The 26,678-nt window shown below is 42.4% G+C and overlaps 4 protein-coding genes across 6 annotated transcripts; 1 reads left to right on the top strand and 3 right to left on the bottom strand.

The window, feature by feature from the left end:
* Positions 1-813: 813 nt before the first annotated feature.
* On the bottom strand, positions 814-5,892 carry LOC311143745 (peptidyl-prolyl cis-trans isomerase G-like). 2 transcript variants are annotated; one of them, XM_084179620.1, is made up of 13 exons: positions 5,781-5,892; positions 5,287-5,363; positions 5,113-5,187; positions 4,903-5,010; positions 4,764-4,808; positions 4,596-4,683; positions 4,415-4,444; positions 4,131-4,270; positions 3,800-3,989; positions 3,523-3,699; positions 3,340-3,421; positions 3,100-3,245; positions 814-2,858 (listed from the first exon to the last, which is right to left on the bottom strand). In XM_084179620.1, exons 2-13 carry the CDS (start codon positions 5,345-5,347, stop codon positions 1,832-1,834), a joined length of 2,169 nt encoding a protein of 722 aa, XP_084035746.1. In that variant the 5' UTR covers positions 5,348-5,363; positions 5,781-5,892; the 3' UTR covers positions 814-1,831. The 2 variants fall into 2 exon arrangements, with proteins under 2 accessions (XP_084035746.1, XP_084035747.1); XM_084179621.1 differs by having other exon boundaries at positions 5,777-5,890.
* A 3,867-nt stretch (positions 5,893-9,759) lies between these two features.
* LOC311143975 (FAST kinase domain-containing protein 1, mitochondrial-like) lies at positions 9,760-14,907 on the top strand. Of its 2 annotated transcripts, XM_084179884.1 has the most exons (15): positions 9,760-9,840; positions 10,589-11,076; positions 11,170-11,238; positions 11,356-11,481; positions 11,563-11,961; positions 12,105-12,215; positions 12,294-12,425; positions 12,538-13,024; positions 13,132-13,246; positions 13,331-13,459; positions 13,578-13,709; positions 13,800-13,913; positions 14,067-14,211; positions 14,352-14,466; positions 14,555-14,907. In XM_084179884.1, exons 2-15 carry the CDS (start codon positions 10,730-10,732, stop codon positions 14,645-14,647), a joined length of 2,514 nt encoding a protein of 837 aa, XP_084036010.1. In that variant the 5' UTR covers positions 9,760-9,840; positions 10,589-10,729; the 3' UTR covers positions 14,648-14,907. The 2 variants fall into 2 exon arrangements, with proteins under 2 accessions (XP_084036010.1, XP_084036011.1); XM_084179885.1 differs by lacking the exon at positions 11,170-11,238 and having other exon boundaries at positions 10,589-11,093.
* Positions 14,908-16,598: 1,691 nt separating this feature from the next.
* LOC311143276 (kelch-like protein 41a) lies at positions 16,599-19,088 on the bottom strand (the record flags this gene model as incomplete). Its single annotated transcript, XM_084179104.1, has 6 exons — positions 16,599-16,710; positions 16,891-17,037; positions 17,118-17,303; positions 17,454-17,561; positions 17,657-17,814; positions 17,991-19,088. 6 exons carry the CDS (start codon positions 19,086-19,088, stop codon positions 16,599-16,601), a joined length of 1,809 nt encoding a protein of 602 aa, XP_084035230.1.
* A 1,175-nt stretch (positions 19,089-20,263) lies between these two features.
* On the bottom strand, positions 20,264-25,812 carry LOC311143409 (BBSome complex member BBS5-like; the record flags this gene model as incomplete). The annotated part of the gene is made up of 4 exons (XM_084179235.1): positions 20,264-20,446; positions 20,674-20,757; positions 20,909-21,043; positions 25,744-25,812. The coding sequence occupies 4 exons, from the start codon at positions 25,810-25,812 to the stop codon at positions 20,264-20,266; spliced, it is 471 nt and encodes a 156-aa protein (XP_084035361.1).
* Between the last annotated feature and the right edge of the window lie 866 nt (positions 25,813-26,678).

The raw sequence follows: 26,678 nt of genomic DNA, 5'->3' as shown, positions 1-26,678 counted from the left end.
TCCTCTGAACAGTTGATGTTGAGATGTCTGTTACTTGAACTCTGTGAAGCATTTATTTGGGCTGCAATTTCTGAGGCTGGTAACTCTAATGAATGTATCCTCTGCAGCAGAGGTAACTCTGGGTCTTCCATTCCTGTGGCGGTCCTCATGAGAGCCAGTTTCATCATAGCGCTTGATGGTTTTTGCAACTGCACTTGAAGAAACATTCAAAGTTCTTGAAATTTTCCATATTGACTGACCTTCATGTCTTAAAGTAATGATGGACTGTCATTTCTCTTTGCTTATTTGAGCTGTTCTTGCCATAATATGGACTTTGTCTTTTACCAGATAGGGCTATCTTCTGTATACCCGCCCCCCACCTTGTCAAACACATTAAGGAAAGAAATTCCACAAATTAACTTTTAAGAAGGCACACCTGTTAATTGAAATGCATTCCAGGTGACTACCTCATGAAGCTGGTTGAGAGAATGCAAAGCTGTCATCAAGGCAAAGGGTGACTATTTGAAGAATCTCAAATATAAAATATATTTTGATTCATTTAACACTTTTTTGGTTACTACATGATTCCATGTGTTATTTCATAGTTTTGATGTCTTCACTATTATTCTACAATGTAGAAAATAGTAAAAAATAAAGAAAAACCCTTGAGTAGGTGTTCTAAAACTGGTAGTGTAGTTCAACGGTTTCATTTTAATACATATATGATTCACCCAGATTAAAATGTGATGTGTCAATGTTATCTCTATATCAGTTGTCACCCCTCTGTGAAACATTATGATAAACAATCTATAGCCAATAAAACAAACATTTTAACCATATCCTTTTATTTTAAAACATGTTTCATTAGGGAATATTGAATTTGGCCAGTTTTTACAAAGCCAGTGGTTTTCATTTATAGTTTAAACGAAAGTCATGCCAGGAATGCAACACCTAGTATGAACTAACATGGTGGAACTTCACAGCAATGTATTTACACATTACCCTGGTGAGGAATTTTAAACAATTTGAAAGATGTAATGGGGGAAAATCTGAACATAAAATACTAACAAAAATGCATACAATTATACAAAACTCATTTGAGACTGAGGTCAGGAAAAAAGTTCTGGTTCCCTGAAACAGGTAAAAAAATATTTAAACGGTATACGCATCTAACACCCCAATCATTTCACAAAATGTCTGTGCTCTTATCAGCCTTTCAAGTCAAATTGAGCCTTCTCTCCTGACATCTCCACTTAAATTTCAGTGAAAATACTAAAAGGTGAAGATAAGAATTTTTACAAAACCATTTTATATGTTGCACTTACAGTATGTTCTGTGACATAATGAGACTTGGTAATTCGAACCATCAAAATGTTGAAGATAACCATATGATTAGTCATACTGGTGATGTATCCATGTAATAGTACTTGAGTCAGGCATAAAGGCCAGAAAGACATCAAACTCATCCCTTCCATTATAATTATCACAATGGAATCACGTCCCCTCAGTACGAGACCAGACTGAAAGATAATTTTTTGAATAAAACCTGACAAATGTTCCTTCCAACACTGACCTGTTCAGTCACTTCCTTACTCCAGACCATTAATGCACATTACATTACCAACATTTGTCATTAGTGTGACAGCGAATAAAAAATAAACAAACATAAAATGGCTTTTAGCCGCTGTCAAATCTTATGAAATCTTAATTTGTACAAATATTCCAGAATTGGATATATTGTGATATCTAACAAGTGTCTAAAATAGGTCTACAGCAGAACCTCACATATTATTAGGCATCAGCGCATTCATTTTTATGTTCAAGGATGGGACAAGAATGAACATTTAGTGGACTAATCACTATCAGAACTTGAGCTGGAGCTGTACTTCTTTTTCTTGCTGTGGTTTTTATCCTTCTCTTGGCTCTTTGCCTTTTGATTCCGCTCAGGGCTTTTCCCTGTATCTTTGGACTTGTGAGAGGACTCCTTTTCTGTGCTGCCGTCCCTTTTCTTCTTGGAGACGGGGCTCTTTCTACTTCTGTCCTTCCCTTTATTCTCCGAGTTGCTGCTCTTGGACCTCCTTCGTCTGTGAGTGTCTTCACTGTCTTTGTTCTTCCTCTGATGAGATGAACCGTCTTTGCTATGGTCTCTATTATTGCTCTTACTCCTGGAGCGCCTGCCTCTACGCGAGTCCCTGCTCTTATTCTTGTCTGGACTCCTTGTCCGCTCTCTGCTCTTGGATCTACCTCTCCTCTTGTCCTCCCTCTCTCTGTGGTGCTGTCTTTCAATACTCTTACTGCGCTCCCTACCTCGCTCTCTGTCCCGTGCTTGCTCTTTGTCTCGAGATGTGGCACGTCTCCCCCTGTCCCTGCTTCTGCTGTTAGATCGGTTTCGGTCCTTTCCAGAGTTCCTCTCCTTGCTTCTAGACTTTGTCCTCAGCTTCTCACCATTTCTTCCTTTTGTCTCCTTTCTGTTCTTAACGTCAGCCTCAGTGGGTTTAGCTTGTTCTTTACTTTTATCACGGTCTTGAGTTCCAGACTCTTTATTGAGGTGTCTGTCCTTGCTTCTTGAGCGGCCCCTCTTATCATCACCTTTGCCATGTTTCTGATCCCTCGCTCTGCTTTTGGACCTACCACTTTTCTCTTTGCTCTTACTGCGGCTTCGAGATTTGGCCTTCTTTGCCTTGTGTTTGTTGTGCTTGTCTTCAGTTTTAGAAGGGTCCTTTTCTTTGCTCTTGGATCTATGGGAGCGACCTTTCTTCTCCTTCTCTTTGTTTTGATTGGGGTTTTCAACAGCGTTTTCATGCTTGGTTTCAGAAGTCTTCCTCCCTCGTCCTCTTGGAGCTTTGCCACTCTCATCCCTGCCCTCTGTCATGTCACCCCTACAACATAAATAGAGAGAGAAGTCACCCCCACAGCAAACACAGAATCCAAGTTAAGACTATTTGAATAAAACTTAAATAACTGGCCCTTGGCTGATGATCACTTTTGGCAATAGGAGAAATTAGGCAATACTTGAGAAGCCAGGTAATTTGATAATAATAAGCTGATTTTCACTTTAACACCCTGATCAGTCTAGCACTGACAGTTCAAATATTAACAATAAAAAGTTAAGACTCTTACTTGTCACCCTTGATCCAGCGGTCTCCACTGGATGCTCTTGGTGCCCTTTGTGCACGCTGCATCTCCTGGCGCCAGTGTGGAGGAGTCTCGCTGCGCCGGAAACGATCCCTTGACCTTGACCTGGAATGTGACGGAGTTCGGTACCGCTGCAAGTAAAAGATTCAATTAACATGAACTTTCTAGATCCTTGTTTTTCAGAAACTGTATGATAGTACTGTACTTGTTTGACAGTGCACTTACTCTTGGACCTCTGCCTTTAATCGTCCTGCCTGATCTTGTCATCAGAAGTTTCCTCTTATGTGCTGACTGACAATTAAACATTCTGCAACAAAACAAACAAAAATGTATCTAAATGAATATAGCTCCCAGTTGTAAAGGTTCAGAATGAACTGGAATGTTGTTCCGTCTTGTCCATGTACTCACCTCTCCCTAGGCTTTTCCCTCTCACTCTTTTTTTCCTTCTCCTTTCCAGACTCTTCTTTTTGCTGCTGAGGACTTCTCCTCATAAGGAACTTATTTTCTGGGATAGGAGGGATTTCCTCTGGTCGTACCGTAGACGTAACCTCTTCCTCTTTCTCATCACCACTGCCGAGCTCAGACCTACAGACATTACAGACCAGACTTCAAACCTATGCTTTCATGAAGGCTGTTGTGGGAGTTATCATGCTATGAAGCACATTAAAACAGTTTCGGTACAAACCCTTTCTTATCTTTCTTCTTCTGTTTCTTGTCCTTCTTCTTGGACTCTTTCTTGTGCCTCTTCTTCCGTTTCTTGGATTCTTTATCAGAGTCACCCTCAGATTCAGAAGAGACGTCAGAACTGTCAGAGTCACTAGAGCTGTCGCTGCCACTGGAGACGGCCTTTTGTCTTTTCTTCTCTTCTTTTCTTGCTGTAAATAGTAGAAGACACAACACCAGTGCTAAGGATACCTTTACAAGCTTTGATCATGACGATAAGAGAGTCCAAGATCTACAATCTAAAGCAATGACAAGCTTAAAACAACTTGCCAAATGTTGATAATCCTACAAACCTTTCGATTTTGGAATGAGCTCTCCACAGTTCATAACTTTCACTTCAGAGTATGGTCTACTGCCAGCATCTGTCTTTTGACTCTCCATTGTCTGAACAACCTCTTGTCCAGAGATCACTTGGCCAAAAACCACATGGACACTAGAATAAAATCAGCAAGTTATAACAGGTGATAACAATGAAGAACAGATCACTATTGATCTAACATGCTCTTATCAAAAGACAATTCAATCAGATACAGATGGTCAAACTAAGTTGCAATGCTTGTCCAAATATTATACTTACCCATCCAAATGTGGTGTGGGTTTTGTTGTTCTGTAGACCAGGATAAAAAAAAATGGAGCAGAAGATTAGAATGAGAGTAAAACATATTTTTGTAGGTTAGGTTCACTCAAGATGCTAGATGTGTGAATGACCAACTGATAATAGCAAGGCCTTTTAAAAATTAAAACATCAATAGACTTACATGAAAAACTGTGATCCATTGGTATCTTTGCCCCTGTTTGCCATTGACAGGAGGTACTCCTTGTTATGTTTGACAGAGAAGCTTTCATCTGAGATACAGACATGACATTAGTCCTTGAGGTTGGTTTTGATTAGAATATTTAACACAAGTATCTGTAAAGAGTCCTACCTTCAAAGAATCCTCCATAGATAGATTCCCCTCCCTTTCCATTGCCTGATTTACAGAAGGAATATAGATATTAGAATTTCATAAAATAAAAACATTTCCACTGTTGTCTTTGGTTAAGGCTAAGAAGTATTTCATATACCTTCACTGAAGTCTCCTCCTTGAATCATGAAGTCCTTCACAATTCTGTGGAATAGGCATCCTTTGTAATGCAGAGGTTTTTGTGTACCTTTTCCAATTCCTTTCTCGCCTACACAGAAAGTAATGTTTAAATCAAAACAGAGATGACAATATGTGCATAATTTAAAGATGGTACACTAATGTCAGACCAAGGCAAGAGAAAGTCAATTACCTGTGCAGAGGCATCGAAAGTTCTCACATGTTTTGGGACAGACATCAGAAAACAATTCTACCACAACTCTGCCAACTGAAAGAGAAACCATGTTCATGTTAGTGCACATTTTAGTTACATTTCAGATATGATAAACGGGACGGTAAGACCAATGGAAAACCTAAGCCTTCTTACCCAGCACGTTACTGATGCCAATGTCAAAGAAGCAGCGTGGACGCTGAACCTTGATTCCCATGATCAAACTTTTATAGCTGAAACAAGTTTTTTTTTGCTGTTAGTTAGCGTAGGCCGCTAGTTGTTTACAAATACAACCATAGTACCCACCTCTACAGGCTAATATATCGTATTAGTCAATTAATTGGCGAAAAACCCATGCTGCACAAAATCTTGGCTAGATAACGGAGTTTAAAAACTAGCTAGCTTTATCAACATGAATGAATAACGTCAATATTTAGTTGAGTAAACAATGCAAACTGAAATGTCCACGCTAACTAGCTAGCTTGCTAGGTAATGACTTGTGCTCATGCGGATTGTGGCCTGCTAGCTAGCTCGCTAACGTTATTAGCTGGTTACTCATAGCAATGATAGATCTCCGTCTTCCTTTTCAATCAATGTTATTTAAAATTGACATAATTTACAATAGCGTACACATTATAGAGTTTACCTACACAAATTAGCTCAGTTGGCCAACTGAGGCCAATATTTCACGGTAGTTATTCTCAACAAGGTGAAATCGAGCTTCACTTAGCTACCGCTTCTTCCACAATGTTTTCTAAAGATGGCGCGACGGGAAAAGTCAGGGCATTTTGGGTAAAAAGATGCGCCAGTCAGCGCGCAGAAGACAACCTTTCACACCTGCTGACAGTCCACTGGTACATCTGGCTGGTTTTGGGTGTTGTGATGATTGCTCATAATGCAAACACTAAAAACGTATAACATATATTTTCCTACAGTTTTGTTTACCTGCTGCTTGTGTAGCGTACATACAATATAGACTACTAGGGGACAAAATTATTACATGTTATTTATATGAGGGACTATATGAGGGTCACAGATAGAACAATGAGACGGATATTTCACCGAATGCATAAATGTGAAGCTTTCGTTTGGCGTTTCCACTCACTACCACATGGTAGTGAGAAGCCCAGTAGCCGGCAGTGGGAGAAGATGGAACCTTTGATCTCAATACAGTTTTCTGTTCCCAAAACTAGAATCTGTTACGAACGGAGTGGACTAAGTTTTGCAGTCTTTACTCTTTGTCAAAGTCTTTTTTTAAATTGCGTTGTTTAGAAGGAGTGCAAAGGCGAATTTAGTTATTGCACACGCGCATTTCACATAGTAGGCGTTCCCTAACGGAAATATGCAAATGTTGCTAGAACGCACCAATAGGATCTCGCTAGCTCGTGCTTGGCTCTGCCCACCTCTTTGCTTGTTCTGCCCACTATAACTAATTTGTTCCCATTTGGAACGACGGGCGGCTTGGGTGGATATGAGAGGGGATGTAGATAGTATGAATAACTGGGTGAGAACAGCGTTAGATGGGGCAGCTACTGAGGCTATACCTAAGAGTTCAGGGAGGAGGAGGAGGAGGAGGAAAGCAGTCCCATGGTGGATGGAGGAATGTGGGGCAATGTGAGGATTAGGAACAGGGCATTTAGAGTACTGAAAAGGATGCATAACTTCCAACATCTGATTCAGTATAAGCAGGCCCAGGCCATGGTGACGAGAACTATCCGTCAGGCAAAGACGTCATGTTGGCATCGGTTCTGTGACACCATTGGAAGGGCGACACCTGTGGGAGAAGTGTGGGGGATGATTAAGAGGATGAGTGGGATCAGAAGGGAGTGGGATTATCCAGTGTTGACGAGTGGGGAGGATGTGGCAGTAACAGATGAGGAGAAAGCAGAGATGATGGCCAAAGCATTTGTCCAAGTGCATAGCTCTGCAAATCTGTCAGAGGAGGGGCAGATGGGGAGAGAGAGAATACGAGAGAGGAGCATCCTGGAGTGCTGGAAGGGAGGGAGGATGTAAATGAAGCGTTGAGTGCACCATTTACCAGGGCAGAGGTGAAAAGAGCAATAGGTAAGGGTGGGTTAACTTCACCTGGGAAAGATGAGGTGTGCTATGTTATGTTGGCCCATCTTAGTGATGAGGCACTGGATAAGGTATTGGTGTTGTACAACAGACTGTGGGAGGAGGGGAAACTACCAGGCAGTTGGAAGGAGGCAGTAGTGGTACCAATCCGGAAGCCCGGGAAGAATCCAACGAAGCCAACAAGCTATCAGCCAATAGCTTTAACATCAAATGTATGTAAGATTATGGAACATATGATTACGGAGAGGCTAACTTACTTTCTGGAGAGCAGAGGGCTAGTAACGCCACATCAGAGTGGGTTCAGGAAGGGTAGCGGAACTATGGATCCAGTGCTCTGCTTAGAAGCCGAGGTCAGGAAGGCTCAGGTGAACAAGGAGACTGTTGTAGCTGTTTTTTTTGATGTGGAGAAGGCGTATGATATGATGTGGAAGGAGGGGTTGTTAATCAAGCTTGATATTGTGGGGGTAGGAGGAAGAATGTACAACTGGATAAAGGATTTCCTGTTTGGAAGGTCTATCCAGGTGAGGGTAGGGAAGTCTTTATCAGGCAGCTACTTGGTGGATAATGGTACACCGCAGGGGAGTGTGATTAGTCCTCTGTTGATCTCAATCATGATCAATGATGTTTACTCTCAGGTACAGCCGGATATAGGGAGGTCGTTATTTGCAAATGATGGTGCCTTATGGAAGAGGGGAAGATATGTGCCATACATAGTCAGGAAGGTACAGGAAGCAATTGATGAGGTAGAGCGGTGGGCATTAATGTGGGGATTCAGGTTCTCTGTAGAGAAAACTCAAACAGTGTTCTTTACCAGGAGGAAGGTGGGAAATGACGTATGCTTGAGGTTATATGGGAGAAACTTGGAGAGGGTGGGGGCCTTCAGGTTCCTTGGGGTATACTTTGATACTAGACTGACCTGGGCAGAACACATTGAGAAAGTGTAAGAAGGTGCTAAATGTGATGCGCTGTCTGACGGGGAAGGAGTGGGGGGCTGGGCATTCCTCATTGAAGACCATGTATGTTGCATTGATCCGATCTGTAATAGACTATGGAAGTATAGCATATGGTTCGGCAGCCCGGACCTCACTGGAAAGGCTAGATGTCATACAGGGGCAAGGACTCAGAATATGTAGTGGGGCGTTTCGGACGTCCCCAGTGGCTGCATTACAGGTGGAGATGGGGGATATGCCATTGCAGATTAGGAGACAGCAGCTGGCAATGAATTACTGGGTCAACCTACAAGGACATGGGGTGTCTCATCCTGTGAAAGGGATTTTACAGGCATGCTGGGAACATGAGCGAAGACCGAACACGAGCTTTGGGTGGGTGGGTAATACCCAGGCGAAGGAGATGGGACTGTATGGAAGGGAGTTTAGTCCAACGGTAGTTATTCCTGTAAATCCACCATGGCTACTCCCGTCTCCAGTAGTTGATCTGGAAGTGTTGGAGAGACTACAGAAAGATAGGGAGGGTGTTGATCCAGCTGATTTCTTTAAGAGACGTCTGGAAACTGTGTATCAGGATTTTGTGGCCATTTACACAGATGGTTCAAAAGATCCAAGGACAGGACGTACTGGGTCAGCATTTGTAGTGCAGGAATGTGGGGTGGAAGTCAGGAAACATATTACAGATCATCTGGCTGTATATACGGCGGAGCTGATGGCCATACTGTTGGCCTTGCAGTGGGTGGAGAAAGTTAAGCCAGACAGAGTAGTTATTTGCTCAGATTCAAGTGCAGTGTTAATGAGTCTCCAGTCCTTTAGCTCACGTAGCAGACAAGACCTGCTTTATGAGGTGCTACAAACCCATGGCAGGATTAAACAGATGGGTATTCAGATAAGATTTACTTGGGATCCAGCCCATGTGGGGGTGGAGGGGAACGAGGCGGTAGATGAACAGGCTAAACAAGCACTTAGTAGTGGGGATGTTGATGTTGAAGTGTCAATGAGCAAGGCAGAGGCAAAAAGACTGATATATACAGTGATGGTGCAGAGATGGCAGGAGCAGTGGAATATAAATAATAAGGGAAGGCATTTATTTCAAGTACAGAGGAAAGTCGGGGAGGGGAGGACAGCAGGAAGGGACAGAAGAGAGGAGGCTATTTTTACAAGATTAAGGGTGGGACACAGCCAGTTGAATAAGACATTAAACGTGATAGGAAAGTATCCATCAGGAAAGTGTGATTATTGTCAGGAAATAGAGACTTTGGAGCATGTATTGCGAGAGAGAGATTGCGAGAGAGAGAGGATGAGATTTAGTATGAGGGAGAAGGGGATACAAGAAATTAGTTTAAAGAGTATATTGAGTAGAGCATCATTAGATATAGTCTCAAATATTTTGTTATCTTTTTTAAGAGAAACGGTGTTGGCAGGTAGGATTTAGTTTATCCCTGTCTCTGGCCCACACTCCAGTACGGTAGGTGGCGGTAATGCACCATAACGTTGGATGCCAACCGCTGATAAACCCCACTGAAGAAGAAGAAGAAGAAGAAGAAGAAGAAACGACGGGCTGTGGCCTATCGTGGTTTAGTTATGCAAATCTTTGGTACAGTATTTTGAAGTACGGTAGCCTACCACAGCCAAAAGACAAAAGTCAAAACCTGATGTAGCCAGCTAAACTGGAGAAGTGAAACAGGTAAAGAAAACGAGTTTGTTAGGTAGATTTAGCTCTAATTCATTATTTAATCAAACTGAAACGAAAATAGATTTACACCTGTTAACGCTTAAACGGCAAGATGTGTTGGGAACGAGACGGACTTTGGCATTGTCCTGTCCCCACGTGAATAGTGGGACACGCCTTTATAATTGTCACTGCCAAAGCTAGCCGACTAAACTCAACTATATGATATACGATGGAGTTGATGAGCGAATAGTGTGGGCGAATTGGAGCTCCGACGTCATATTAAATAAAGTTATTTTTAAATCAATAACTACTGATTTCAGCACCGAAAGAGTAGCACGCAAGTAGAACAATGTCGTGTTTAATTTCGGGCTATTCGTTGGGTGTTGAAATCAGTAGGTTTAGATAAAAACGTAATTTGAAGTGACGTCGGAGCTCTAGTATGCCCACACAAATCCATCGTAAATCGTGGAATTGCGTTTAATCGGCTATGCTAAGGCTTGAAAGTCAAGTCCATGATTTTCCAATGATGAGGGATAAGAATTTGCCAAATATATTATTTTGTGATATTATAATTATACTGTATAGGCATGCTGGTTAGATATAAATATGGACACCATCGCTGTCAGTCAGCTGTGTTGGTGACGTTGGTGGATGCATGCATTAATGAATGGTTTCGGTATGTACCTAATTTCACATTATTCGTTTTGTGGAGATATGTATTTATCTTTGCTATATTTTTGATGATGCTCTCTTTCTACAGATGTTTCACCAAAGGATCCAAAGGAATATGCAGGCAGCTCTCCTTCCCTGTGGATTCTAAATTATATGGGCCTGATTTTGGCAGTGGTTACCTTCTGAAGATGTGGCATTCCATTCTCACTTGAACTAGGCCGGGTCTTCCATGGCCATGTTTCGGCTCCGAGCTGTGACTGGGAGCTTCTACTTTCGCAGGTTTCTGCATGGGGGGGCAGCGAACTGGGACCAGGTTCTGGAGCAGCTTGGTATCTGCTCTGGTGAAGACCAAGTGTTGGAGGTGGTGGGCAAGAACAAGGCCAAACTGACTGTGAACCATGTTGGCTGTGCCATGGGCATGCTCTGGCAGTTCCAGAGAGAAAAGCCACAGATGCTGAGAACGGTTGAGTTCATCAAAAGCCACCCAGAGTTCCTGACTCTCCGGGTGCTGGCTGAGAACAAAATTGAGCTCATGGAGGATTTCACATTGGTGGACATACTCTACAATGTTCTCAGGTACAGATGTTGGCTAGGTGGGTAAGCATATATAATCAGTCCTGAAATGTTTGTTTATGTTTTCACATCAAACTTGTATCTTCTAATTTGAAGGCTCAATGTGGAACCATATGATTCTCTTGTTCAGCATTTGGTCTCAGAGGCTTGGCTTAGATTATACAGGTAAATCGATAAAATTGTTTTATTTTGCCATTGAATAATACATACTAACAGCAGAACCATTATCTTTTAACATGGGGGACTGAGCTGGTGTACAGATGTGAATTCACTGTTTTGCAGATTTCCGATGCCATCACTGTCCAAGTTTGCTGTCTGCCTAAGTGATCAACGTCTGCAGCACAGTCCTCTGATGGGTCAGATCACTGACGTTTTGAATCAAAAACTCTCCGCAATTGATGATGCAAGGTACACAAAAAAGATCACTACCAGTAATCTGTAAATCCTTGATATTACCATTTCTATTTTTTTCTGGACATGTATCTGCAGGATCCTGACAACCCTGATGGTCAGCGTGTCACCTTTGGTGTCTCCTCATCTGCGGGATGCACTCATTGTAAAGGCAGATAGTCTCCTGGACACCATGGATCCCTCCCACTACAACAACCCCAGGAGGGTGGTGCAGTTTCTGCGCAACATTAAGTATAGTTACCGTCCCCTGCTGGAGAAGTGCAACCATATTCTCCTGCGCAATATTCCCCACCTGGATGCAGAGAACATTAGCATCATCATGGGGCTCTACCAGTCGCTGCAGTTCAACAACTGTGACTTCCGCCTGGCTGCAAAACAGAGGCTAATGGAACTAGTGGACTCGAGCACAGACCCATTCTCCTTCACTAAGCTGTTTGTTGCTCTTGGGCCTATGGCAGGGCAGGACACCAAAGAGAGGTAGAGTGAACATTTTAGTATGCTGAAACCATTACCTGTTTCAATAACTGTATAGTTTTACAACTATTAAACAACATTTCATCCTGATGCAAGTTCAATTCACACACCATTTTACAACTCATTGATAAGTACTTATCTTTCAGGCTGGAGAGTACAACACTGCTTTTGGCAGAGGAGTTTAATGCCCAGCAGGCCCTGGTTGTGGCAGAGACACTGGAGGAGATTCAGTGTAGAAACCTGCATCTGATCCAAAAGTAAGTTCATTCTCTGTTACAGCTTTGTTTGAAAGTTGCTTGTAGACAATACAACTAAGGCAAGTTATCTCTTTACAGGATTGTATCAGTAGTCCATAAGAACCTGCATGTCTACAAGCCCATTGAGATAGCCAGGATCACACAAGCCCTGATCCTGCTGCAGTACCAGAGTCCAGAGCTCTTCACTAAATTAAGGAACATCCTAGTTCAGTGAGTGGTTATTCTAAAGACCTACCTCTGCCCACTATGATCCTTTATGACAGTTTACTCTTATTGCATACTATACAAAGTATGAGTAAGCTAATACAATTCTTTCTCACAGCTTCTTGCAGGACAGTGTCTACCCATATGAAGTGACCATGCTGACTCGTGTTCTGTCCATGCTACCTTCACCTCAACTCGACGAAGGCGTCATTTCACGGGTGGAGGCAGTGCTGCCCCAGTGTAATCTGAATGACCTCAACACCTTTGCAATGGCCGTCGCTAAGTGGGTGCGCAATGACCCGTCCTACCGACACAACACGCCCAGCAAGTACGTGCGTCTGCTACAGACACTAAACCGCTGTGGGCATGAGCGTCTGCTCAAGGCTGACCGCCTGGACTTGGTGTTGGAGGAGCTCAAGTACATGTCAGGGGAATGGTTTGAGGAGATGCTGCTGGAGGAGACCATGGTTGCGCTCCAGAGGCTGGAGAATCAGATATCCTGGGCCAATGTGCCTGAGATGGCCCTTTTCCTGACCAGGACTAATCACCTCTGTATGCCATTAATGGACCGCATAGCTAGCGTGACCATGGAGCACATCAACAAGGTACTTTGAGACAGTACATTTTATTTCACATCAGGGAATACTGTTATTTTGCCTGTATGTATGTAGATAGGATAGAATTAACTATTTTTTTTCTCTCTTTCCTGAAGATTCACTACTCAGCAACTTATGCCACCTTGCTGCCCTTTGCTATACTGAATTATAATCCACCAAGGGTGGATAAGCTGTTTGACATCTGCATTCAGCACTTCATACCTCATATCAGTAAGTGATTGTGGTTTATGTTACATTTTTGTATTTGGAACTCATCAAAAGGACCAGACAAATATATTGATCTTCTTCCTCCAGGTTTCTTTGACCCCCATCTGCTGGTACTTCTTGCATACGCCCTGGCTGTGGCTGATTGCTTCCCAGAGGACCTGATTCGAGAAATCTTCAACGTGGATTTCCTTGCCAAGCTGGATTCCCAGTTAGAAAGTATGTTATAGAAATATCAGAATGAAGACAAAGCCAGCATCCTGTATCCCCTACTATCTGAAAACTGCATTTTAAGATAAAGCTGATGGGATAAGATAACCTCTCTGTTATGTGGTAGCCCTGCCTGACGCCCAAAACATGCGGATCCGCCTGCGTCTCATGGAGCTAAATCGGGCTGTGTGTCTGGAGTGTCCAGAGTTCCAGGTACCCTGGTTCCACGAGCGTTACTGCCAACAGTTGCAAAAGAAAAGTGAGCCAATACATTTATTCATAATTGTGGAAGTCCCTACTCCCTACAATGTAAATGTTGAGGGTCTAATTTCATGCTTACTTTTTTCAGGGAATGGTTCTATCAGTCCTTTACAACAACAAATTCACAAAATGCTTGGGGAGGTTCTTGGAGAGATTAATTGTGCCAGAGTGGCAGTGCTCACTCCTTATTTCTACAAAGTAGGTGGGTAATACACAGGATTGGATTGCAACATGTTTGACAGCAATAGGCTCCTGGCCATGTCTTATGGAAGTGGATTGGTGTTACACTCAAAAGTTAATCAAATGTGTCACCTGTTGTTCTAGTTCTGAGCTGTATTTCTTCTTTTCTCCCTAGACTTTGAATGTGTTCTGGACAGACAACACCAGGCAGTGGCCTACAGTGAGCTAAGCCAGCTACAGATATCTGACGATGGGAAGGTCCGCTGGGGTTCTGACTCTGTAGGGAAGGAGAGGAGTGAGTTCCCTCCAGGGGCACAACGGTAGGAAATGTGATTGGTAGATTTCAGAAGTTTTGGTTGAAAAAGTGTTGCTGATGTTCTGTTATCATGGTTAAACACATTGAAGGGGATTTCATAGGTGCTGAACAAGGACTTTTTTTTCCCCTTTTCACTTAACTCAGTGTTGCTGTGGACTTCTTGGATTCCAAATCCTTCTGCAAACAGTCTCGTCACATGAAAGGGGAAGCCATGATGAGAAAGAGACATCTGGAGATTCTGGGATATCATGTTGTCCAGGTATGTGTGTGAAATGTCTGTCCTCAAAAGTGGTATTAATGTATATAACATTCTACATCACTGATGAATGGTAATGTCATTTAAACAGATCCCTCATTTTGAATGGAACTCTATGGAGCTCTCCACACAGGATGCATGGAAGGAATACCTTAGGAAGAAGATCATTACTGAGCTTCCCTGAAGCACCTAGATGTTGAATCAATGACGCGTTATATTGCTTTTGCTACTGATGTGAGAGAAAAAGTCTGCCTTTGGAAATGTATATTTGCAGGCAGATCATTGACAATTGATGTTAAGCATCAGCTGTTTATCAAGTGCTCCTTATTGCCTTCTCCAAATCCTAGAGTGGACATGGCGTTATGTCACCTCTTGCCAAGAGAGATTGTATCATATGAAGTGTAACGTTTGTCAAATAATAATACATGTTTGTAATAAGAAATAGCATTGTTTTTGTGGTTTTGATTCATCCAATTAATCTGTCCCACATAAATCAAATACATTGAGCAGGAAGAAATAGAAATATGGTCCTCTGTAGCTCAGCTGGTAGAGCACGGCGCTTGTAACGCCAAGGTAGTGGGTTCGATCCCCGGGACCACCCATACACAAAAAATTTATGCACGCATGACTGTAAGTCGCTTTGGATAAAAGCGTCTGCTAAATGGCATATTATATTATTTATTTATTTAAGAAATGTACGTAGGAAAACTGTAGGGTGCAAACTTTTTCTTTACAAAGACAGGCAGATTAAAAGATTTCACTGAGTTACAGTTCATGTAAATTCATTAGGCCATAATCTATGGATTTCACATGACTTGGAATACAGATATGCATAGATACTTAAAAAAAAAAAAAGGTAGGGGTGTGGATCAGAAAACCAGTCAGTATCTGGTGTGACCAACATTTGCCTCATGCAGTGCGACATCTCCTTCGCATAGAGTTGATCAGGCTGTTGATTGTGGCCTGTGGAATGTTGTCCCACTCCTCTTCAATGGCTGTGCGAAGTTGCTGGATATTTGCGGGAGATGGAACATGCTGTCGTACAAGTTGATCCAGTGCATCACAAACCTGCTCAATGGGTGACATGTCTGGTGAGTATGCAGGCCATGGAAGAACTGGGACATTTTCAACTTCTAGAACTTGTGTACAGATCCTTGCAACATGGGGCTGTGCATTATCATGCTGAAACATGAGGTGATGGTGGCGGATGAATGGCGTGACAATGGGTCTCAGGATCTCGTCACGGTATCTCTGCATTCAGATTGCCATCGATAAAATGCAATTGTGTTCGTTATGCCTGCCCATACCATAACCCCACCACCACCATGGGGCACTCGGTTCACAACATTCACATCAGCAAACCGCTCGACAACACGACACCATACACGCTGTCTGCCATCTGCCCGGTACAGTTGAAACCAGGATTCATTTGTGAAGAGCACACTTCTCCAGTGTGCCGGTGAGCATTTCCCCACTGAAGTCGGTTACGACCCTGGTGAGGACGACGAGCACGCAGTTGAGCTTCCCTGATACAGTTTGTGCAGAAATTCTTCGGTTATGCAAACCCACAGTTTCATGGTTACACGTGGTCTGCGGTTGTGAGGATTAGTTGGACATACTGGCAAATTCTCTAAAATGATGTTGGAGGAGGCTTGTGGTGGAGAAATGAACATTCAATTCTCTGGCAACAGCTCTGGTGGACATTCCTGCAGTCACCATGCCAATTGCATGCTCCCTCAACTTGAGACATCTGTGGTATTGTGTTGTGACACAACGCCACATTTTAGTGTGGCCTTTTATGGTCCCCAGCACAAGGTGCACCTGTGTAATGATCATGCTGTTTAATCAGCTTCTTGATATGGCAAAGGAGAAATGCTCACTAACAGGGAGATAAACAAATATGTGCACAACATTTGAGAAATAAGCTTTTTGTGCAAATGGAACATTTCTGGGATCTTTTATTTCAGCTCATGAAACATGGGACCAAAACCTTACATGTTGCATTTTATATTTTTGTTCAGTATATTATGGTGCATTCCAATTATGAAGGATCCGGATGAAAGTCACTCTAAATACATTGTATTTGCAGTCCTCCTTGTTACATCTAGACAGTACAGCACTTATTGTGTTCTTGTTCACAATTTGGGCATTTTGACTGCATTGAGGCGCATAGACACACAGGAGGCCCCTGCGGCATAACGCATGGCTTTGAGCATCCCGGTCCACTCTTTCTTATCCTCTTCATACCTGCCACAGGAGAAAATATAAGTTTGACGTTATGCCTTTGGCAGAGAGCAATAGTGGCAGTGGCACCATTTTACCATTAGACATGATCAACTCATCAAGGATCTTTTAATATAGACCATTCTCTAAAGACGGCAGCAGGGTACATGGGATTGGATTACATTTGGGGACTAGTTTACTTACTGCCAGATGTCAATGATTTCCGTTGGGGCAACTTTGTCGTCTTCCGTCGCCACAATGGTAAAGCCTCCAACTGCATACAGCAATCCTCCACTGCTGACCAGGTTTACTGAGCTCCTCTCCTGGGGGAAATCTGTGAAGGGCGCCCACCTGAAAAGGGGATCATTGGTAATTGAATGGCTCTGTTACATTGTTGCTAATCATACAGACTTCAACATCAAGGCACATACTTGTTGGTTTCAAAGTCATATGCTTCAGATGCAGCGGTGAGACCATCTTCATTGACCCCTCCAGTCACCACAATCTTCCCATTGTGAATGACTGCCCCAAACATGGATCTTGCCATTTTCATAGCAGCCACCTCCTTCCACTCTGATTTCTTGTGGTTGTATGCAAACATCTTATTGATGGCTTTGCTTTGAGAAAAACAAGAATGGAACATCACAGTGAGGATTATTAAATGCCACTCATTTATTTTACATCTTGCATCTATTGCATGCTTATACTGTATAAGTATCAAACAATTAGAAATAACAAGGTGTGTTTTGTATAAAGAGCAAGCTTACTTGTCATCCGTCTTCCCTCCGATACAGTACACCAACCCATTCTGGGAAACAATACTATGACCATGGATTTTCAGAGGTAGCTTTTTGGTCTCAGCCCACTTCATCTTCCTGGGGAACAGATGGTAAGGATAAGATGTGTTTCAGGCTCCTTACTCATGTAGTGACTGGAAATAAGCATAAGAATATGAACTCATCCTACTTACTCAACATCATAGCACATTACAGAGTCAAGAGATTCGTTGGACTGTAGATCTTTACCAGCTACAGCAAAGATGAGATTGTCAAATTCTCCCATACTGAACAGACATCTGGGAGAGGGCATAGGGGGCAGAGCTATCCAATCAGCAGCAAGGATGTCCAGCTGAAAAAATACCCTGATATTAGAAGGTTACAGTAATCAAGCTATTTCTGATAACAGAAAAGTTTGGTGGTTTGAGATCCTCCCTTGCTTAGTCATGGTGTTACAAAATGTGTTGATTTAAAGTTAGATCAGTTGTGCTGAATGTCCTTAGGAAGTGCAAAAGCAAAGCTTATTACCTGATAGAAATAGCATTGTAATGGAGCATCTTTATCCTCTTCGTCGACAAACAATCCTCCCAGGATAAAGAGATCATTCTTCTTTGATGTCAGGCTGACATGGTTGCGTGGGATCTGCTCAGTCATTGCAGCAAGGAAGCATTCATTCTCAACGCCATCATAGGCCACTGCAGCAGTGTCGTTGATCATCAAGACAAGATCCTTGGCATACATACCAACTCTCTTGATATCATTCAGGTAACCAGGTAACCTGTAATCCTCTCCTTCTTTACTGTTGACTGCATCCTTCCCTGGCTCTCCTGTCTTCTCAGGGAGTTTCCCAGCAAAGGCATCTTTGATAACTTTGATTTTTTTGAGGAGCTCTGGGTCAGCCTTGATGATGTCATCCTTTTCCACTTTCTCATTGAAGTACTTCTCTGGGAGTAAACGGAAACGGACACAGTCAAAGGCCTCACCTAGAGTCTTGACACGGTTCTCCTTGTCTTTTCGAATCCATTTCATCAGGGATTCAAACACAACCTCCTCCTTTTCTACATTGAGAGAGTCTGCTCCTATGACGGCAAAAAGTTCATGAGAGGCAAGCTCTAAGAAGTCGTCCTCCTTGGCCAGGATTTCAAAACGATCTGCAATGTATTCTCGACTTGCCAATGCCAGTCTGGGGCAGTTGAGCACCAGTGCCATTCTGAATATGGCCATACAATTACCCGGGGACAGCTTCTTCTGTAGGAAATTCGCACACACTGTGAACACTGAGGGGATCTGGAAACGGTTTGCCACAGCAAAGATATCCTGCACATTGTCATCTGTGATGTCAATCTCTGCTGAATACATGTAATTCACAATCATCTCCATGATTGTGGGGTCCAAATTCTCCAGAACAACCTCCTTATCCATTTCTTTAGCATCGCCTGAGAAGTAAAACTCTCGGAAATAAGGACTACAGGCTGCCAAAATAAGTCTATGGCAGGGCAAGCTTCTGTCTCCCACTTTCAGAATGCAGTCAATAAACTTGTTCTCATTCAGAAGCTCTTTCAGGCCATCCTGGAGCAGGGTGCTCTGAAACAGGCGCAAATCTTCCCTTACAGCTTTCGGATCCATGCTGAAAAAAACGCGACTTGACAAAGGACGTGGAGGATGCAGCTCTCAGCACACTGTCCCGACTGGACTGAGCAGTATAGAGCCCCAGGTCTGAAGACCCTTCAATATAACTATGGCCCTCTAAATATAGCCACCCACCCCATTGAGGAAGAATTCAGGTTGGCCGCATCACACAGCTGTCACAGAGTGAAAGAAACAACTGTGGACCGTTGTCAGTGGTAGTTGGCTAAAATGATTGTTATATGACTACTTCACACACATTGCATTTGTAAGTGACTGGTGCAGTTCTGTGTAGTGAGGAGCATACATCCCCAAACTCAATTACAAGTGCAACATCCTGTATGAATCATTAGGATTTTCCCCATTATCGCTTACAAAATGATTTATGTTTTACCAGTGATTGTCATGATTAGAGTAAAATTGTATATAAGACTTCAAAAAAAGATAGTGATTTATATAAATTACTATGATCCCTTTTAGTCCTGAAAATCTTTGGTGATTTATTTGTGTGCGACTCATTGAGCATGTTTTATAATTAAATGTGAGTATATTTCCGAAGGACTGACCTTCCTCATAGGCAGGGTCAATGAGCAGCTGCAGATACAACAGTCTGTCCTCATGAACCATTTGTAAAATACTTGACCTCCTCTGGCACGTTTGTAAATAGCCTTTAGATCATTGCCCAAAGAACAAATGACTCAGTTTTCCCCACATGCCACTGGATGTCTTCAACTTATTTCAAAAACCCATTTAAGACATTCTCAAAACTAAGAACGGTCAGACAATTGCCTACTATACTTAAATAATTCAACACAATTCAACTATTTTCTTTTACATTTTCTGTTCAATTGAACAAATAAACATGTACACAAACACTACGCTTATGTAGAATTGTTTTAATTTATAATGCACTGTTAGCGCACAATTTTTCTTATGTCGCCCATACATTAATATTAATATGCCATTTAGCAGACGCTTTTATCCAAAGCGACTTAGTCATGCGTGCATACATTTTTGTGTATGGGTGGTCCCGGGGATCGAACCCACTACCCTGGCGTTACAAGCGCCGTGCCTTACCAGCTGTGCTACTATATACACATCAGACCTATAAATAAATAGACAAATATTTTGTAGATTTACAAATGGTTATAAACAACTGTAGTGTATCAATTGTGTCATTTGAAAGGGTGGATTTGAGGAACTATGTTCACAACTACCCTATCAACATTCATGCTTCCGCCCATAACTTCCCACAGTCCTTGAAGTGTGAACCCCTCCAACTTCTCAACTGCAATTCCCAGCTCCTCGGAAAACACAGGTTCCCGGTATCGTTGCTTATTGCCATCAGCAAAGTAAGCCTTAGAAGCAAACAATAGAAATCAGTTATGACAATGCCATTAATAGGAGGTTATGTGTTCAAACCATTTGACAAAGTACACCTCAGTCTGTATAAACATGATAGGCACTAGGCAACATAAAGCCATGTTTGCGGTATGTTGTGTAACATGACTTAGCAACCTGCTATTTTCAGAGTGTGAAAACAAATGGATTCCCAGAGGAGGGATGACAGTCTAAGTACACTCACAGTGAAAGCATCAGTCTGCTCATCGGGCTCAATTTCCACATTATCAGGGGGCTGGTCCACCGTCAGCTCCTCCATTGGCTGAGGCTGGAATCATTGTTGGGTGAGGAGAGTTTAAGGAGAATCACGCCACACCAATTCCTAATTCATTGTCTTTTTAAAACATGGCAAAGCGATAATGCATTGAACAGTTTTTATTGTGATATTTAATGTGTGGTACAGTATAATATAGGCTTTTCTTTTCCTCCATCTCATAGTCCACTCCAAAGATGGGGTTGGCAGAGTACACTTTGCACAGTGAGTTGATCTCTTTAACTGCATCTTGAAGCTTATCCATTGGGTCGATCTTAAATCCAAGCACATATCCTCCAGTCTACAAACAAGGAAAGAAATATGTAGTCAGGAGTATGCCACAACAGTCAATGGCATGCAAAAGCCAAGTTATTTTCTCTGTATTTTCTGTCGTCTTTTAAAGCTGATACTACAAAAATATACTATATATCCTATTAAACTAAACTCAGCAAAAAAAGAAACGTCCCTTTTTCAGGACCCTGTCTTTCAAAGATAATTCGTAAAAATCCAAATAGCTTCACAGATCTTCATTGTAAAGGGTTTAAACACTGTTTCCCATGCTTGTTCAATGAACCATAAACAATTAATGAACATGCACATGTGGAACGGTCGTTAAGACACTTACAGCTTACAGACGGTAGGCAATTAAGGTCACAGTTATGAAAACTTAGGACACTAAAGAGGCCTTTCTACTGACTCTGAAAAACACCAAAAGAAAGATGCCCAGGGTCCCTGCTCATCTGCGTGAACGTGCCTTAGGCATGCTGCAAGGAGGCATGAGGACTGCAGATGTGGCCTGGGCAATAAATTGCAATGTCCATACTGTGAGACGCCTAAGACCGCGCTATAGGGAGACAGGACGGACAGCTGATCGTCCTCGCAGTGGCAGACCACGTGTAACAACACCTGCACAGGATCGGTACATCCGAACATCACACCTGCCCGAGTTACACCAGGAATGCACAATCCCTCCATCAGTGCTCAGACTGTCCACAATAGGCTGAGAGAGGCTGGACTGAGGGCTTGTAGGCCTGTTGTAAGGCAGGTCCTCACCAGACATCACCGGCAACAACGTCGCCTATGGGCACAAACCCACCGTCGCTTGACCAGACAGGACTGGCAAAAAGTGCTCTTCACTGATGAGTCGCGGTTTTGTCTCACCAGGGGTGATTGTCGGATTCGCATTTATCGTCAAAGGAATGAGCGTTACACCGAGGCCTGTACTCTGGAACGGGATCGATTTGGAGGTGGAGGGTCCGTCTTGGTCTGGGGCGGTGTGTCACAGCATCATCGGACTGAGCTTGTTGTCATTGCAGGCAATCTCAACGCTGTGTGTTACAGGGAAGACATCATCCTCCCTCATGTCCTCCCTCATGTGGTACCCTTCCTGCAGGCTCATCCTGACATGACCCTCCAGCATGACAATGTCACCAGCCATACTGCTCATTCTGTGCGTGATTTCCTGCAAGACCGGAATGTCAGTGTTCTGCCAGCGAAGAGCCCGGATCTCAATCCCATTGAGCACGTCTGGGACCTGTTGGATCGGAGGGTGAGGGCTAGGGCCACTCCCCCCAGAAATGTCCGGGAACTTGCAGGTGCCTTGGTGGAAGAGTGGGGTAACATCTCACAGCAAGTACTGGCAAATCTGGTGCAGTCCATGAGGAGGAGATGCACTGCAGTACTTAATGCAGCTAGTGGCCACACCAGATACTGACTGTTACTTTTGATTTTGACCCCCTGGGAAAATGTCAACTTCCACAAGTGTAATTTCTTGTTTTCTAGGTATAAATACCTGTGAACAGCAATGACAGATGTAAATAGTCTTTGACTCCCCGGAACCACATTGGTGAAAATCGACTCAAATGTTGTATTGTTAGACTTTGTCGAGATATACAGTGCTTCAGTCTGGCCTCAATTTCTGAAAAAGAAGTAGTAGTGGTGGTGACATCTAGGCATGTCTACCCATAAAGTAAATTGATAGACAGACAGACCTACATACAGTTGAAGTCGGAGTTAACATACACCTTAGCCAAATACATTTAAACTCAGTTTTTCACAATTCCTGACATTTAATCCTAGTAAAAATTATCTGTCGTAGGTCAGTTAGGATCACCACTTTATTTTAAGAATGTGAAATGTCAGAATAATAGTAGAGAGAATAATTTATTTCAGCTTTTATTTCTTTCATCACATTCCCAGTGGGTCAGAAGTTTACATACACCCAATTAGTATTTGGTAGCATTGCCTTCAAATTGTTTAACTTGGGTCAAACGTTTCGGGTAGCCTTCCACAAGCTTCCCACATTAAGTTGGGTGAATTTTGGCCCATTCCTCCTGACAGAGCTGGTGTAACTGAGTCAGGTTTGTAGGCCTCCTTGCTCGCACACACTTTTCCAGTTCTGCCCACATATTTTCTATAGGATTGAGGTCAGGGCTTTGTGATGGCCACTCCAATACCTTGACTTTGTTGTCCTTAAGCCATTTTGTCACAACTTTGGAAGTATGCTTGGGGTCATTGTCCATTTGGAAGACCCATTTGCGACCAAGCTTTAACTTCCTGACTGATGTCTTGAGATGTTGCTTCAATATAGCCACATAATTTTCCTTCCTCATGATGCCATCTATTTTGTGAAGTGCACCAGTCCCTCCTGCAGCAAAGCACCCCCACAGCATGATGCTGCCACCCCCGTGCTTCACGGTTGGGATGGTGTTCTTCGGCTTGCAAGCGCCCCCCTTTTTCCTCCAAACATAACGATGGTCATTATGGCCAAACAGTTCTATTTTTGTTTCATCAGACCAGAGGACATTTCTCCAAAAAGTACGATCTTTGTCCCCATGTGAAGTTGCAAACCGTAGTCTGGCTTTTTTATGGCGGTTTTGGAGCAGTGGCTTCTTCCTTGCTGAGCGGCCTTTCAGGTTATGTCGATATAGGACTTTTTACTGTGGATATAGATACTTTTGTACCTGTTTCCTCCAGCATCTTCACAAGGTCCTTTGCTGTTGTTCTGGGATTGATTTGCACTTTTCGCACCAAAGTACATTCATCTCTAGGAGACAGAACGTGTCTCCTTCCTGAGCGGTATGACAGCTGCGTGGTCCCATGGTGTTTATACTTGCGTACTATTGTTTGTACAGATGAACGTTGTACCTTCAGGCGTTTGGAAATTGCTCCCAAGGATGAACCAGACTTCTGGAGGTCTACCATTTTTTTTCTGAGGTCTTGGCTGATTTCTTTTGATTTTCCCATGATGTCAAGCAAAGAGGCACTGAGTTTGAAGGTAGGCCTTGAAATATATCTATAGGTACACCTCCAATTGACTCAAATTATGTCAACTAACCTATCAGTAGCTTGTAAAAGCCATGACATAATTTCCTGGAATTTTCCAAGCTGTATGTAAACTTCTGACCCACTGGAATTGTGATACAGTGAATTATAAGTGAAATAATCTGTCTGTAAACAATTGTTGAAAAAATGACTTGTGTCATGCACAAAGTAGATGTCCTAACCGACTTGCCAAAACTATAGTTTGTTAACAAGACATTTGTGGAGTGGTTGAAAAACAAGTTTTAATGACTCCAACCTCAGTGTATGTAAACTTCCGACTTCAACTGTACGTACAGAGTTAGCTGTCCTTGTTGTGATGTTAATGATAGAATTGTATCCAACTGCTATGAAACATAAAGAACATCAATGTCACTCAGTGTTGTTTGATTTAAACAATTTTGGGGAAACGATACTCGCTATTACTAATGATTATCTTTGTGGCCCACTGTGGTACCATCATAATCCAAAAGAGGGCCGTATTCATTGAGATGAGAATAATAATGTTGTCCCTTTGCAGAGTGGATGCTTCTCTAGCCATGTCAAGGAAAGATAAATAGATATATGTAGCTAGCTAGGTCTAGGTGTACTCATACAAATTGACTCTTGGCAGAGCCAAATAATGCCAGATGATCCTCAGGTTTGTTACCAGGAGCCTCCCTGAAAGTAAGGAGTAAGTACTGTATATTAGTGCACATAACCACACGTTCGCTGGTTCAAGTCCCACCTAGTCTGGCTCTTTACTCTGCGCCCTCAATTAATACATTGATGTCAACCCACATAGAAAAATACTACAGTACTTACTATAGAAGTCTGTAGTTTACTGTATAATACTATACTATACTATACACTGTAGTATCCCTCAATCATGTGTGGTACTTATTATATAATTTTGTAGTATAATATAGTAAATACTACAGTATTTTATTAGCATATACCCCTCCCCCATATCCCAATTTGTGCCACACATAAGTGAGAAACCTACATGCCAAGCATAGACTGTGTATTGTGTTCCCTACAAGGTATAGAAAAGAGCAGAAGCTCTGAACTATCTGATCAGACCCCAGTCCTACCTACAGGTTATGGAACATTTGCTCTTTTAGTATTTCTCCAATAGGTTTCCTCAAGGAGAAAGCCTCCACTACTATGTCAAAGATAATAAAGCCTCCACTACTATGTCAAAGATAATAAAACAAAAACACTAAATACTACCGTAATGTCCGCAAAAACATTACAGTAAATACTACAGTATACTACAGTCCGCAAAAACACTACATTAATTACTATAGTATATACTAGTTATTTTACTACAGTATTCATACTATAGTTTACTGTAGTATTTGCTGTAGTATTTACAGTTAAGTCCACAAAAACACTACAGTGAATAGTATAGTATTTATACCATAGTATCCTATAGTATTTTTTTCTTGTGGGAATGTAGCTGGATAGTCCCTGTGATCTCTCAGGCCTTTGTTGCTAGTGTTCACTTGTTCGTATTGGGGTTTGGGTGGCTGAGAATTCTCAACTCCACGATACTCAATGGAGTTGAGAGGGGGGATGAGTTTTGGCGGTGTCTATCAGTTGATCCTTTAAAAGTTATTTAATGCGTTCCTTGTACATATGTTTGTCCTCTGTAATGGCGTTCTTTTCTTTGGCTGCTGCAATCCATAGTTTTCTTACCTCAGGCCTAGGATCGACTGATACCAACTCGATGTAGTGTAGTCGGAGGTACACTCCCCCAAAACTCATCGCCACCCAACTCCATTGAGTATCGTGGAGTTGAGAATTCTCAGCTAGGGCTTCTTGAGAGGAGAAGGAAAAGGCCAAACCCAATGGCATAGAAAGAGTGTATGGCTCTGGTGTAGCCCTAGACAAGTACCTCCACTCAACAATGATTTATCCATTGAGTTGAGCGCAGACTACTCTCTATGCAGTCGATACTTAAAAATGTAAATTCTTAAACCATTACCGTGTACCTATGTTTGTCCTCTGTTGTAGTGTGCCTTTCTTTGTTTGCTGAAAGCCATACTTTTTAATAAAATACAACTGTTTCCTTGTTGAGATTCAATGGCATACAGTGAGGGAAAAAAGTATTTGATCCCCTGCTGATTTTGTAAGTTTGCCCACTGACAAAGAAATGATCAGTCTATCATTTTAATGGTAGGTTTATTTGAACAGTGAGAGACAGAATAACAACAAAAAAATCCAGACAAACGCATGTCAAAAATGTTATGAATTGATTTGCATTTTAATGAGGGAAATAAGTATTTGACCCCCTCTCAATCAGAAAGATTTCTGGCTCCCAGGTGTCTTTTATACAGGTAACGAGCTGAGAGTAGGAGCACACTCTTAAAGGGAGTGCTCCTAATGTCAGCTTGTTACCTGTATAAAAGACACCTGTCCACAGAAGCAATCAATCAATCAGATTCTAAACTCTCCACCATGGCCAAGACCAAAGAGCTCTCCAAGGATGTCAGGGACAAGATTGTAGACCTACACAAGGCTGGAATGGGCTACAAGACCATCGGCAAGCAGCTTGGTGAGAAGGTGACAACAGTTGGTGCGATTATTCGCAAATGGAAGAAACACAAAAGAACTGTCAATCTCCCTCGGCC

Source organism: Coregonus lavaretus, assembly GCF_964263955.1.
Source record: "Coregonus lavaretus genome assembly, chromosome: 16".
In the NCBI taxonomy this organism is placed as follows: domain Eukaryota; kingdom Metazoa; phylum Chordata; class Actinopteri; order Salmoniformes; family Salmonidae; genus Coregonus; species Coregonus lavaretus.
This window is presented reverse-complemented; position numbering and strand designations above follow the sequence as displayed.

Excerpts from the sequence above, each read along its gene's own strand:
- LOC311143975 (XM_084179884.1), top strand. The coding sequence starts at position 10,730 with ATGGCCATGTTTCGGCTCCGAGCTGTGACTGGGAGCTTCTACTTTCGC. Across the intron at positions 11,077-11,169 it reads ATACTCTACAATGTTCTCAG|GCTCAATGTGGAACCATATG; the intron begins GTACAGATGTTG and ends TCTAATTTGAAG. Across the intron at positions 12,426-12,537 it reads TTAAGGAACATCCTAGTTCA|CTTCTTGCAGGACAGTGTCT; the intron begins GTGAGTGGTTAT and ends TCTTTCTCACAG.
- LOC311143745 (XM_084179620.1), bottom strand. The coding sequence starts at position 5,347 with ATGGGAATCAAGGTTCAGCGTCCACGCTGCTTCTTTGACATTGGCATC. Across the intron at positions 5,188-5,286 it reads TGGCATCAGTAACGTGCTGG|TTGGCAGAGTTGTGGTAGAA; the intron begins GTAAGAAGGCTT and ends TTTCTCTTTCAG. Across the intron at positions 4,445-4,595 it reads AATGGATCACAGTTTTTCAT|AACAACAAAACCCACACCAC; the intron begins GTAAGTCTATTG and ends CCTGGTCTACAG.